This window comes from Pyxicephalus adspersus, chromosome Z, assembly GCF_032062135.1.
Source record: "Pyxicephalus adspersus chromosome Z, UCB_Pads_2.0, whole genome shotgun sequence".
Classification (NCBI taxonomy): Eukaryota; Metazoa; Chordata; class Amphibia; order Anura; family Pyxicephalidae; genus Pyxicephalus; species Pyxicephalus adspersus.
In genome coordinates, this window is record NC_092871.1 from 17114739 (window position 1) to 17129685 (window position 14947).

General features: G+C 40.4%; 1 protein-coding gene across 5 annotated transcripts in view; it reads right to left on the minus strand.

The window, feature by feature from the left end:
- Positions 1–475: 475 nt before the first annotated feature.
- LOC140343194 (F-box only protein 27-like) overlaps positions 476–14947 on the minus strand; it is a 41347-nt gene continuing 26875 nt past the window's right edge. For 2 of the 5 annotated variants that reach the window (XM_072429744.1, XM_072429746.1), the window contains 5 exons: positions 11750–12138; positions 10705–10816; positions 10537–10632; positions 1415–1553; positions 476–1092 (listed from right to left, as the gene is read on the minus strand). In XM_072429744.1, coding sequence (XP_072285845.1) covers positions 928–1092; positions 1415–1553; positions 10537–10632; positions 10705–10816; positions 11750–12107 — 870 coding nt within the window. In that variant the 5' untranslated portion in view covers positions 12108–12138 and the 3' untranslated portion in view covers positions 476–927. Of the gene's footprint in view, positions 1093–1414; positions 1554–7985; positions 9269–9500; positions 9640–10536; positions 10633–10704; positions 10817–11749; positions 13659–13696; positions 13722–14947 lie in introns of those variants that run through there. The other 3 variants (XM_072429747.1, XM_072429745.1, XM_072429748.1) reach the window with 3 other exon arrangements.

The window sequence follows — 14947 nt, forward strand, 5'->3', positions numbered from 1 at the left end:
ATCTGATCTCACTACGCATACGTGAGATTTTTTTCTTCCACTAAAGAAAGGGCTCCTTCTTTGCAAAGAAGCCTCTCGGGATGTGTGACGTAGGTATCCCGGGAGGCTTTGCACTCCCATTCAGTCTTAATCGCCGCGGCACTTAAAATAAAAATTTAAATAAAAGGGATGTCTTTTATGTAACGTAAAAATTTTGAGTTTAGGTCTGCTTTTACCATATACTACCAAAAATGACTTCAACAAATCCTTATGTAAATAAATACATACATATATATATATTTATATATATATCGCCAAAATTTCTTCAAATCTGTGGAATAAAAATTAGGCATTTTAGATTAGGTACCAGCACTTTCAACCCCCTTTAGTTGTGTATAGTTTACAACTAAAATATTTATGTGAATACTGTCACCATGCCAAGCTTTGTACAGCACTCAGAAAGAAGTTTGCAGATCCCTACATCTCTGGCAAGGGATTTAAAAAGGATTACTAAAATTTATTCTTTTTTAATTCACTGTAAGAAAATTATTATACAAATGGAATTAATTATAAACAATTGCCAATTCATCAGGGACGATCCAGTTGAGCAAATTCAGTCAATCATTTGATGTTAAAAAGAACCCAAACATTAGGCAATCTACATGTCACAAAAAAATGGGCTCCAGTTAGAAAAAAATGATAGAATCTTATTGACAATAGCAAACAAGTAAAAGTTCATCATACATAATAAAGAGGCTTTAGACCAAGGACAATGGTAGTGCAAACGCATGAACTCATAGCAGCAAATCAGAATCTGTAGTTTAATATAGGGTATGAACGTCAAAACCAAATATTCCCTTTGTGCACCAACGCCTCTTAATGTCCTGCTTTTCTGGCAAGAAGGAATCACAGATAATATTGGTATGAAGCATGTATGAGGAAGAATCTTCATGCTTTTCGAATGCATGGCTCCATGTTTTTCCATTTTATCAAAACTGATGAGTTGCTGATTCGGGCACCGTACCATCCCTTCCAGAACCTCAGGTCCTTTCCTTTGTGCAAAAACTTTACATAGCGCACCCCAGGTCCATACCCATGGAACTCATGATAAACCTGCAATGATACAATATTGATTTAGGATCTTGTGAGTGTACTTGTTGCAACCCATATGGAGTGGTATCTTTACTGGGATGGATGTGTAGTTAGAGTTTCTGCCATCAGAAGATACATTTCCTACACTTGCTTATATTTATGTCATGGAGGAGTAGCCATTAGGAATTGCAGATAAAATAAAAGTCCTTGTGGCTATTCAGCAGCAAAACAAATGCACAAACACAACACACCAGAGAGTAAACATGCACCATCACAAGGCTGTGTGATTAACACACATCTAAACATATATATTAAATAACATAATATATCTCTGTGTACAGACCTGAGTATATTGTACACCGTGCAAGTTGGGAACAGGATCAGGTCTTTTGGTAAACTCCTGGATCACAGCTGTCTGATCCACAGCTAACAGCTGGACTCTTAAAAAATACATATATCCACAGTCATGTAGTCCTGTATACCTGCAGGAAAGGCATTTATGGTACAATCCTGAACACATTAAATACAGAATACAAATTTATTGCAGAGTTGCAGACCTCAGACCTGCTAAAATCCAGGATTATGCTTACTGTTAAATTTATTTGCATGAGAGTCAACCTAGAGACTGTGACTTCCAATTATTGGGACAGGAAACATCAAAAGAAGATTAATTCCCCTCCCTCACCTCCTCAATGTTTGAATAAAATCTATATAAGGCTTGGGGTGAGATACTGGCTGTTGTGGAGGATTCATGAAAAAGATTAAGAGTAATCTTGGATTTTCACCCTCTTTTTAATGACAGCCAACAGAGGCATTTTAAAAAAATAGGGTAGGACCACACTAAGAGAGAGAAATCCAAAGGTATTATTAATAAAAATACTGATGCCACATTCCTTTAAACATTAAGTTACAACAAACCCAGACTTTGAAGACAATAGGATATTTGATACAATATTAAAAAATATTCAAAATATATAAAAACTGTTATGTAAATATACAAACTTATGTAATTGAATAGGGAACAATGAACAAATCCCCAAATATTTATCATACCCATTGTGAACTGTTTCCTGTTCCAGGTAAGTGAGGAGTAGTTTTTAAGCTACCGCCCCTACCTGTCCTAAGAGACCACCAAACTCCTTGTACAAAGAGAAGAACTTCATCTGGAAGAGGATCCAAATCCATGATGTACACAATGTTCCTTAGGGAGGAAGGTGTTTGAAGTGATCTGGGCTGTCCGGAAGAGTGTTCTAGTTGGTGGGAGCTCTGTTGACCCATGCCAAACTTTAAACAAGGTACTCAGCGGGCCCGAAGGCAGAAGATGGATATGTTAATATATAAACTAAAAGGAAAAAAAAAAAGAGGCCATGTTTAAAACTGCTGCCATGTGCCCGGATAAAACATTTATTATGTCAGTGATATGTAAAAGTTTATGTAAAAGTGATATGTAAAAAGTTACCAGAGGTAGGCTTAGCCAGTATTTATTGTTGGATCTGGCCTAATTGAATTGTTGCGTTATCGTGAGTTCCTACACAGTAACCCCAATTACTATGCCTAAAGAGCAGAAGACACAGGCAGCTACCAGTCTCCGGAACATAGTTGGTCCAGAGGAAGGCAAAAAAAAACCCTGGTACAATTTGCTCCAACAGGGGAAAAAAATTCCTTCCTGATTCCATGAGCCAATCGGATGTTCCCAGAGACCGATATCTAATACGCTATGCTAAAATATTATTAATCAAACAGGAGTTGGTTTAATAAAGCTAAACTTTAAGCTATTTTTTTTTTACTATGTATCTGCAATACTGGCTTCTTCTCTAGTGCTGTCCCATACAGTACTTCAGTTCTATCACAAGATGTCCTCAGTCTCATTGCCAGCCAATCAGAATATTTCCTCCTTTTCCATAGAAGAGCATGGGAGTGAAGACAAAACTTTCCACCTTTACCATAAGTCTGCTGTTCCTTACCTGGGGCAGTTCCTACACATCAGATCGTGTTTTCATATTTGTCATAAAGCCATAGAAGTCTGCAGCTCTGACATTGATACAGGAAGCCAGAGCTGCCATATTACAGCATGTCAGTACACAGCAGCCTGCCTTCCCTGCCCCCTCCTGCCCACCCAGCCACACCGAACCTACCCCCAGTGTTACCCCCAGCACAACTTACCCCACCATCTGTCTGTACCCCACCGCTGACTGACTGCTAACCCCGCCCATTCCAGCAAAGACATCGTCTTCAATAAACCCCGCCCATCGGCAGCGATCACCCAATCACAAGCAGGAGACGCTCACAGCTGTGTATAGCGGAAACTTCTCCTTGCCTGCTCTCTGTTAATGTAGGCGGGGCCAATGGAACTTTCTCTGATCTTTCTTCTGGCCAATCACAAAGCAGGAAATGTGATACTTTGTTACAAAGTTCTCTGTCTGGGAAGTGATGGGATTATGAGCAATGTACACAGATTTCGGGGGTAAGGGTCATTTCACAAAATCATCACACGTGCAGTCTTTTAATTTAGAAACTTTTTATCAATCAAATGAAAGTCAAAAAATATTTTTTTTGGGATACAGTGCAGAAGGCTTAAATCCCTGGTCCTCTTTGACTGCTATCCATGGCCACATTATGGAGTCCAAAAAAACATGGCTGATTGCATTATTGTGTGACCCATCCAGTGCTGTGATGTGACTGTGGTGCTTGGTGTCCTTGGCTGCTTATTTGGCCAGATCAGGGTGATCAGTGGGGGGCATAGCCAATATTGACCCCTCACCACCACCACCAAACTGACATGGGGTCTGATAACTTGCAGACAGTCTGGGGTCTCACTTTCATCTCCATTTCTAAGTATGATGTCATTCCTGCACATGGCAGTACGGAAGTAACTTTATTCTATGTCATAGTATTATGCCATGGCATGTGTGGTTAGATGACGGGCAACGGGGGTCAAAAACATCTGTGACTAAATCCCCATACACACTCCATAATTATCATTTGGAATGACCGATAGTGATTAGCGTCAGTAGAACAAATGAATGCTGTACAGAAGGAAGAGTTTGGTTATATGAGTAAGAGAGGTGAGGTATGAGGTGCCCATTTGTGGCTTACTTGCTATTTGGAAATGACAAGGGTCGCTCATGTTGGCTATTTAGTGACCCAGCACAGCAGATCAATAAACAACACTGGGGGACAACTGTAAAGAAAAGGGGGGACCCCTTTTTAACATGGGGGAATCAATGAAATAACTTTCAGGTCTACAAGGAGTCTCTGGTGGTTTATATATCCACAGCCCACAATAAATTAGAGAAGTGATCACTAGGAAGAATGCCTCTTGTTGTCCAATGGAAAAAATGTCACCCTTACAGATAGCCAAAAAGATCATTGGTATCGGTTTAACTGACCCCAGAGACACAAATTGCTCAAAAAACCATTAGCAAACCCTGGAAGAACACTGGCATAGACACTAGATTGTCATCCAAGATTATCAGGTGGACCTTGTGTATCCTTTGCATTAAATCCTTAATTCTCATATTAAACATGAATACAAAGCCATCGTTCTCTTCACATTTGTGATTCCCAAAGTACAAGTCTCATCCCATGCTGCCATTTTTGTTTTTTCAACCGTTGGGATAGAGAAGTATTTTCCAGATTGTCAGAACTGACTCCTTCTCTCTCTCTCTTACCAGATATTGTGAAAATTCTCTGCAAGATATGACCTGAAGATCCTAGGAGTCTGCAGTAGCCAGAAATGTATGACACCCATGCTTACTTTCCCACCAGCACACACAGAAAGCCCCCCCAGTAAAGGGTCGGAGAGCATCTTCCCCCTGGTAATGACAGGTCACCCCATGGCAATATAGTGCAATATAGTTGCTTTTAAAGAAAAGGCTATGTGACTATTCCAAAGGCTGTTAGGTGCAACATTAGCAAAGATTGCTGGAACAGGCAGGAAGATATTTTATCACTGCACTCATGCGTGGGGGAATCATTAAAGGACAAACATTCCAAATGTGAAGTTAAAGCAAGAATGTGTTTGTATTAGGGGGGTTTGTGCTGACCATCTGGCCTTGGGAAACAAATGGTGTGTTTAAGTGCCCTGATAAGAAATAAAGAAAAAAACAGTTTGTGTTACTAAATGACTATTTACAACCAAATACTGTGACACTTTATTGTTACCCAGTATTCATATAGCACCAACTTATTATGCAGTGCTGTACAAAGTCCATAGTCACATTATTAACTGTCCCTCAAAGAGGCTCACAATCTAATGTCCCCACCATAGTCCTAAGTCATTAATACAGGCATTTTTTTGGTGGTAAGCCAATTGCCCTAACTGCATGTTTTTTTTTTTGGAATGTGGAAGCAAACCCACGAGAACCTGCAAACTCCATGCAGATAGTGTCCCGGCCAAGATTCGAACCTGGGACCTAGTGCTACATAGGTAAGAGTGCTAACCACTGAGCTACCCAATGCTTTGCTCATGCATTGTCCATGTTACGGGCACTACAATAGGTGTTTTTTTTGTTGTTTTTTTTTTTTAGAACCACACTCTACCTTAACCCTTTTCTGGCCTTTTTTTGTAAATTACCATCCTTCATGCTGGGGGAATGTTAAATAAAATCCCTGAATTTTCAGCAGCAAATCAAACAGATTTCCAGAAGGGATCTGCACACAATGAAAGAATTAAACAGTAACTATAATGAATGGTTATCAATTAAATTCTGTATATTTTTAATCATTTGACATGGCAGCCAAAGGATAAATAAAGCAAAACAAATGAAAGACCCAATGCTGAAATAGCAGCTGTAGGATTGCCTCTTTATGTTGCTGCTTGGTAATTTGAATGCAGAAATGGTCCAGGATAGCTGCATAGTCATCCATGGTATTAGAATTGTGATACCTGTCTTCCAAAGAGCATTGTTTTAGGATTAAAAAACCTGGAAATAACAAGAGTCACCCAGAACCAGTTTGGGTTATGCCAGTGCAATGTGGCCAGTAATGTCTCTACTCTGGATGTCCATTAGGTTTAAATTACAATAAAATACACAAATACGATCTGGTTGCTTGGAATTCCTTGGTTCCCACAGGCCAGTAGGCTTCTGATTTGAGGGGGATAAAAGCTTGAAGTGGAAGTTTATGTGTCACCTCTTTCAACATGTCCAAGCAACACCTTTTTTATTATTACTACACAGCATTCATATAGCACCAACATATTACCCAGTGCTGTACAAAGTCCATAGTCATGTCACTAACTGTCCTGCAAAGCAGCTCACAATCACATGTCCCTACCATAGTTTTATGTCTTTATAACAGTCTAAGGTCAATTTGGGGGGGGGGGGGGGAGCCATTTAACCTAACTGCATGTTTTTGAATGCAGGAGGAAGCACACACAGACATGGGGAAAACCTGCAAACTCCATGCAGATAGTGCCCTGCTGGGATACAAACCTGGGACCCAGCCCTGCAAAGGCCAGAATGCTAACCACTGGGCCACCATGTTCCATGCGATTACCTTTGGTTTTTTGGGGCATAGAAAACACTCTTGTTCAGGAGTTTGAGATAGACAAGGCTATGCTATTCCTCTGCATACACCATACAGTAATGTTTCTCTTAACCTTTCAGGAGACTATCACAACTGGGGTAAATCTCTCAGGGATCAACAGTACGGGGCCTCTTAGGGAAAAATTCTCTAGAGAAGAGTATTTGGAGCATTCTCTGTGCCTGGCAAGAGAGCTACAAGAATCCTAAGTGTAGGGTGGAATTATTTGGGCAGCACAGTGGCTCAGTGATTAGCATTCTTGCCTTTGCACTTCTAGGACCCAGATTCAAATCTCGGCCAGGACACTATCTGCATGGAGTTTACAGGTTCTCCTCATGTCTGTGTTGGTTTCCTCAGGGTACACCAGTTCCTCCCATATTCCAAAAACATCCAGTTAGGGTAATTGGCTTCCCCCCCAAATATTTACCTTAGACTGTAATAAAGACAAATGACTATAGTAGGGACATTAGATTGTGAGCCCCTTTGAGGCACAGCAAGTGAAATGACTATGGACTTTGTACAGTGCTGCCTAATATGTCAGTGCTATATAAATACTGTGTAGTAATAATAATAACTGGACTGTAATTTCTGATGGTGTGGAGTATGGGTTTTGAACAGCTATGGGTGTGTCTGTGTGTTTCAGACCTCTGAATCCACACAAAGAACACAGGTCTAATGCTACAACTATTAGCAAGGGACAAGTTTTTCTACTCTACTAGGCTGCATCTGCTTTTGAAAGAAAAACAAGACCTTTAACACATTTTGTTCTAATACTCTTGGCTATATTAAACCGAGTTAAATATAATGAAATGAAAGCTCAGTTGAGTTTTGAGTCAACCCCTTCCTTTATTCAGGTATACACAAACCACTGCTAAATACGACCTATTCATCTTATATATAACTTACACTGCATACTGAGTGAACAATTAGGGAATAGGAGTACCTCGGGAACAAACACATTCTGTACAAGCCTGTCTGTTGGTGTCCATTAAGATCCCCAATTTAGTGCTTTTGTCCTGTTTATAACATTGTAATAGATGGTGAAGCCAAGCTGTCATTTACATTCTGCACATTCTTAGCTTAATAGTCAAAACAAAAAAGTATTTGCATATCACATTGCCAGGTTTAGGTAAAAGGAGTGTATTTGATCTGATCATGATGGTACCAAGGTGCTTGCATTCTTTGGAAAGAATGAAAATGTTAGAAAAAAAAAAAAGAAATGTTTAGTTTTAGGTACCATGTAAATGAGATGGAACCTACACAGTATTCTGACCTTTACTTCCTTTACATGGAAAGCAGAATATCAAGTTTGAGCTGAGGCTTTAGAAAATTTGTTTTGTGACCTGTTCTCATCAACATTTCACAAATGACTTCAGGCGAATCAAATAATGGTTAGAAAAATATTTTATTCTTTACATTTATAACATCCACTACAAAGATAATAATAATAAATTAAATCAACAAGTCTATTTTCATGTACACATTCATCTCACCATTACCACTTTACAAGAAATCAGGTATACTAGATCATGTGCCAGCGATTTCAACCTTCTTCGTATGGGTAGGTAGAACTGGTCTTTTTGAATCCTTAGATACTGATTTGAATGTGATCACCATGCCTACATCCCTGGCAAGGGGTTTAAAAAGATCACCAACCTATTTAAAATCAATTATTTCACCATAAGGAAAATAATTTACAAGAGGAATGGATTATAAATAATTCATCAAGGACTGGCCAGTCTAAGCAAATTCAGCCACAGAGCCAATCACTTGATGCTAAAGAGAACCCAGCAATCATGTATGTAACTATTGTAAGAGTTGGTTTTAAAGATTTAAACAGCCTCAAACATATAACAGGAAAAAATCTATAGCTGTTCAAAATTAACTATTTTAAAAAAATACCAACAAACAAAGAATGTCAAGGTAAAGACCAACTAAATAAAGGTTCAAAAATGTTTGAACAAATCAGTAGAAGTTCCAGACTGTCTAAGAAGAATATTATTGCAAGGCTACAAGTTAATAAATCAGACCCATAGCCACAAACTGGGCTTTCTGAAAAATGTGCTATAGAAGTAATAAGAAGTAATTTCTGGTAATGTTGGTCTATTCAAATATGTTGCAAAAGGTAATAATTTCCATTGGGTGCACTTACTTTTTCACATCTTGCAATGGTGACCTTACCACAATTATTGGTTAATGGTGACAATACAACAGGTATTTTGTGAGCCCTTTTGCTTGAATAAGGGAGCTTTTTTAAAAATAGTAAAAAAAAAAATAGACTCCTATTAATAATAGCACACAAGTACAAGATTGCTATACATAATAAAGTGACTTTAGGCCAAATACGGCAGGAACTGTGAATGAACCCATAGCAGCAAATCAGAAATACCTTCATGTCAAAACGTAATATTCCCCTTGTGCTCTAACACCTCTCCATGCCACGCTTTTCTGATGGGAAAGAACCATGGATAATATTTGTATGAAGCCAGTGAAAAGGGAAAAATCCTCATTCTTTTTAAACGCATGGTTCAATGTTATTACATTTTATCGTAACTGATGAGTTGGTGATTCGGGCACCGTACCATCCCTTCCAGAACTGTATGTCCTTTCCTTTGTGCATAAACTTCACATAGCGCACCCCAGGTCCATACCCACGGAACTCATGGTAAACCTGCAATGAGACAATATTGCGTTTAGAGGCTTGTGTGTGTATTTGTTGCAAAAGTGGAATCTTCACTTGACACTTGACTTGTATTTATGTCATGAAGGAATAGCCATTTGTGTCCATTGTGTTGCTCAACCAAAACAAAAAAGCACAAAACACAATTAAAAAGTGGTACCAATATGAAGCCAAGTGACCAGAACAGATGTAAACTTTGAGAAACTGATCACTATGTACAGACCTGGGTATATTTTGTGTCATTCCACTGTGGAACAGGATCGGGTCTTTTGGTAAACTCTTGGATCACACCAGTCTTATCCACAGCTAACAGTTGGACCTTTAAATAATACATATAGCCACAGTCGTGTCGTCCAGCATACCTGCAGAAAAGGCATTCGCGTTACAATCCTCAACACATTTAGTATAGAATGCAGGTCTCAGGACAGCTACGCATACCCAAAAATCCAGGATTATGCTAACTGGTAATCCTATTTCTGTGACAACCCACTGAGGGTAGGCCCACAACCAATATTTACAAAAAACGTTTTGGTTGACCAACATGTTACCACGAGAAAAGACAAGCTATTGAAAAAAAAATACTCAAAAGTGCAGTATTTCTGTGAATTGTATAAATATGTGAATGTTAATTGTACAAATACAGGTAGTACCCGAGTTAAGGACATCCGACATACAGACGACTCCTAGATATGAATGGGGCTTTCTTGGGTCCAGGACAGAGACTTGATGAGGTGGGAGGGGCAGTTTTCAGGACAGTTTCCAAGATGAAAGCTTTTGCTAAACACTACTGAAACTGAGCTCTTCTGCAGCCTCTTGTAAGTCTTTATTGACCAAGACAAACTCTGCAGTTGTTTCTTTTTGCATATTAAAGCACAGCTCTTTTTTTAGGATTGTTTGTGATTAACTCACAGTGAGGATTGTTTTTTTACAGTAACTGACACCACACTGCCTAATAATAATTTGAGACAAACATCTGTCCTAATTGCATATATTAAAATAATGTACCTGTTCCAACTTACATACGAATTCAACTTAAGAACAAACTTACAGTCTTTATCTTGTATGTAACCCGGGGACTACCTGTAAATTGCTCCACTGTGGCTGCAGCTACAAAAGTAAGTGAGGCCTGGTTATAAGCTCATTAAACTTGTTAAGGATATTTAAAATAAAATAAATAAATGTCCATAGCCAGGTCACAGATGAATATTAAACTATGTTAGAAAAGATGATTCCTTGATGTTGAAGACAAAAAAACTTACCAATCAGAGATGCAGATGGCTGGCTGGTGAACGTCTAGGAAATGCTCCCATAACCCCTCCTTCACAAGATCAATGATCTGGTACTTCTCGCACCAACTGTGTAGTGAATACAGAATGGTTACAAATGGTTCTGAATGATATCCAATAACAGATGAGCTGAACACTTACTGAAAGGAGGTCACAAAGCAGGTCTGGCTCTCTGCTCCTTCTATTTCAGAGTCATTGTTTTCCACTGCCCAGCCATCACCTTCATTGTTGTAGGTCCAATGTTGCAGTTGTTCTGTAGATGAAAGTAAACAAATATATACCAACAATCCAAATTCTAGCTCTCAATAATACAGAAAACACAGGAAAGTGGGTTTGGAATTAGAGCAACAACATAAAGCCTGACTCTAACCAAAACTTCAATTTTGCATAGCCTGTCCCTTCTGCAATAAAAAAAAAATCTGCCTGCTTGCAAATGTTTAAATTTGTAATTATAGTTCCAGTTTAATGGAAAAAGGTATAATAAAAAAATAATCTTTGAATCTGAACTATAGTGTGCAGGAGACTCTTCTGCCACAAGCATGTCTTATCGGCCTGTTTCTAAAGACTGTATATTGGGCAGCACATGTATATATCAGTGTACAACTCCAGGATGGTTTGTGTGCTGGGATAAATTAACATTTGTGTGCATGCCTCGAGGTTACCGCATCTCAGGATGGAATTTAGGTGTCAGAGTTTCTTAATCTTTTTACCATGGGGGATCCCTTGAAATACCCTTCAGGTCTCCAGGGAACCCCTGCTATAATTACTATATCCACAACTCACAGTATAGTAGTGTGGTGCTCAGTGGGTAGAACGTCTCTTACATTGCTGGTCATTGGGAAAAATATCATAATTACAGATAGCCAACAGGATCATTAGTGTCATGTAGACTGCCCTGGGAGGCACAAATTGCTCATTGCCCAAAGAACCCCTAGCAACCTCTGGAAGAACCCTGGTTCAAAATATACTAAGCAGTGGGGGTGAAGACGTGGCAACGAAAATGAAGAGAATAGACAATGGACTTCAGTTCTGCATTCAAATATACAAAATGCCAGCAGAAAATCAATTGCACTGGTATACTCCAAAAGACAGAAAACAAAGATTTGGCCCTAAATAATATTATTAATAATACAATGTAATATGTGTACCAGATTTTAACTTTGACTTTTAAACAAAACCGTCTTACCTGTCCCACAAGGGTTGCACACCAAATTCCTGGAAAAAGGTTCCTTTATACAAAGTCTCTGCCAGGGAATGCTGTGACACATATCAGCCATTCTGAGGATGTCCGTGCTGTTCATCCGTTCACACTTCATTCTCCAGATGGTGGGAGAGTCAATCAAGTACTTCCAGCGATGGCTGACACATCGGCAGTGGAGCACCAAGTCCTTTGCTGGCACAAAGCTGAGGATCAAGAGAAGAACTTCATCTGGAAGAGGATCCAAATCCATGATGTACACAATGTTCCTTAGGGAGGAAGGTGTTTGAAGTGATCTGGGCTGTCCGGAGGAGTGTTCATGTTGGTGGGAGCTCTGTTGACCCATGCCAAACTTTAAACCAGGTACTCAGCGAGCCCTATGGCAGAAGATGGAATATGTTAACATTTAAACTAAAAGAACAAAACTGTTTGCAATGTGCCCAGATATTGAAGGAAAGGCTCTATTGCATCACCCCCACCACCTATTAGGTCAGCCATGGACCAAGTCACGAAAGCCTCACGTATCCACCCACCCAACCCTGGTCTTGACCTCCAAAGGGCAGATGGTCTGTGGATCCAGAAAGGGAAGATACTTCAACCCTCTGATTTCAAGTCCTTCATTGACAACCTCTGGCGAGTCACTTGCTGTCTCCAAAACTCTGGACCTGTTGTAGTAAACTTTTTGGTAGGCCAAGCCCTCTAAGGCAGGCATGTCCAATGTCTGGCCTGGGGGCCAATTGCGGCCCGTGTTCAGATTTCCACCAGCCCGCAGCCTCTGTCAAAATCAATAATATGCTGCCCGCCAGCACTGTTGACCACAGTATAAAATACAAGTGTACAAAAAAGCTATTTTATATTTCATTAGAGTTGATCAACTGCCTAGCAATTATCAGCCCGCTACTTGGTGGGCATAATCGACAGGACGTGAGTCCCCATGTGTTCACAGGGAATCCCCAATGTCATTATAGTGGGCAATGTGCTTTGCTCGGAGCCTGCACGGACACCGGACTATGTGCACAGGGAATCCCTCACTTCACCTTGGTGGGCGTGTGCTGTGCGGGACCCATGCAGACCACGCCCACACTAACCATGGGTACTTGCTGAATGGTCGGCCCCCACACATTTTCACCTCACCATATCTGGCCCTCCTTGCAAAAGTTTGGACACCCCTGCTCTAGCAATTGAAGGAATGATAGAGCAAGACCCTAGGCCTTTGGCCGTCCCAACCTACCCCTGGAGCATGCTATCAATAGACTTTATCTTTGACATTCACCCTGCAGGGGTCTAATATTCATATTATTAAACAGGATTTATGTAGCGCTAACATATTACGCAGCGCTGTACATTAAATAGGGGTTGCAAATGACAGGCAGATACAGACAGTGACACAGGAGGAGGGGAGGACCCTTGAAAGTAAAACTTCGAACATAAAGCTTTTCTTTGGTTTAGATACAAAGTTGGAAAACGAGTCAGTCCAAACCATCAGTCATTGCTGCGTGACAACAAACCTTGATGAGAGAAATTCTATCCACACAGGACAGAAAATATGATCTAACACAGTGGTCACCAACCTTTCGGACCTCATGGACCACTACATTCATAATTTTAAATGGTGCACATGCAGGGGGAGCCATGTTACTTGAAGGGGAAGAAACTTCCCCCAGTTCCCATGGCTCAATCTTACTTGCTAAACATCCTGAAGAGCCAGTAGCTCTGGTTCTTCTCTTGACCCCGCTGATCATGTCTAAACTTTTGTTGTGTCCACAGCCTTGCGCCATTGTCCACCCAGGATGTTTAGCAAGCAGGTCTGAGCCTGGGATGAGAGATGGGGGTGCCATGATCCCTTTTATTTTTGTGTTTCACTTACAATTCTGCACATCCCAAAAAAATGCAATTAAAGCGGAAGTAAACCCAAAACAATAAAATCACACTTACCTTCAATCAGATCAGTCTATTCATCAGAAGGTTTCTTCCATCGGGTCCCCTGTTGTCCCGGTATCAGTCTTCGGTCCAGCACGGAGGGCGCGTGCCACTATCTTCTCCTCTCTTTTTCTCAGTTCTTCTTGCTATGTCACCTGATCTCGCACTGTCCAGGCATAAGATCAGGTGACGTAGTTTGGGAAAAAACTTTTTTTTCCCTATGGATGAAATGGTTTCTTTTGCGCATGCTCATGTATGTGCAGAAGGAGCAGCCAGAGCCTCCCGGGATGCATGACATAGGTATGCCAGGAGGCTCTACACTCCTATTCTGTCTTGATCACCTAGGCGAGAATTAAGGGGGTGGTACTGCACTCTTTTTTTTGCACTCAAAAAAAACACAAACAAATTTTTACTTTAAATAAAAGGGTTCTCTTCCCTTTTATGTGAAAATGTTGAGTTTAGGTCCACTTTAATGCACAAATCCCATGAATAATCACTGTATTCATTGCAACATCCAACCCAGAAATCCATGCAGGTAATACCTCATTGATGATCACGCTTTTTAAGGCTTCCAGTGAAAAAGCGAAGTGCCTGATCCCACTGGTCATGTGACCCACTCCTACCCCTGCTTATGTAATTTGCTACAGGTTTAGCCAGCCAATCACATTCTCCTTTCCTTAGAAGAATATGTGAATGAAGACCAAACTTTCTACCTTTACATAAGTCCTATACAGCTTATCAATACAAAGAAGAAGCTTTCATATTTGTCTCTTCCCTACGCACAGATAGTCATAGAAGTCAGCAGCTCTGACATTGATACAGGAAGCCAGAGCTGCCATATTACAACATGTCAGTACACAGCAGCCTGCCTTCCCTCCCCCCTCCTGCCCACCCAGCCACACCGAACCTACCCCCAGTGTTACCACCAGCACCACTTACCTCACCATCTGTATGTACCCCACCGCTGACTGACTGCTAACCCCGCCCATTTCAGCAAAGACATCATCTTGACTAAACCCCACCCATCGGCAGCTATCACCCAATCACAAGCAGGAGACGCTCACAGCTGTTTTTAACGAACGTATAATAGTTTTACTTTCCATTATAATATAGCCAGAGTATACCAGTGTGGGCGGAGCTAATGGAAAGTTTAGAATAGCCAATCACAAAGCATCCTGGCTCCAATTTTGATACTTTGTTACAATCTCTCACCTGCGCTCAATGTGGATGAGAGGTGTTATGATAATATTTATATTATTAATATTA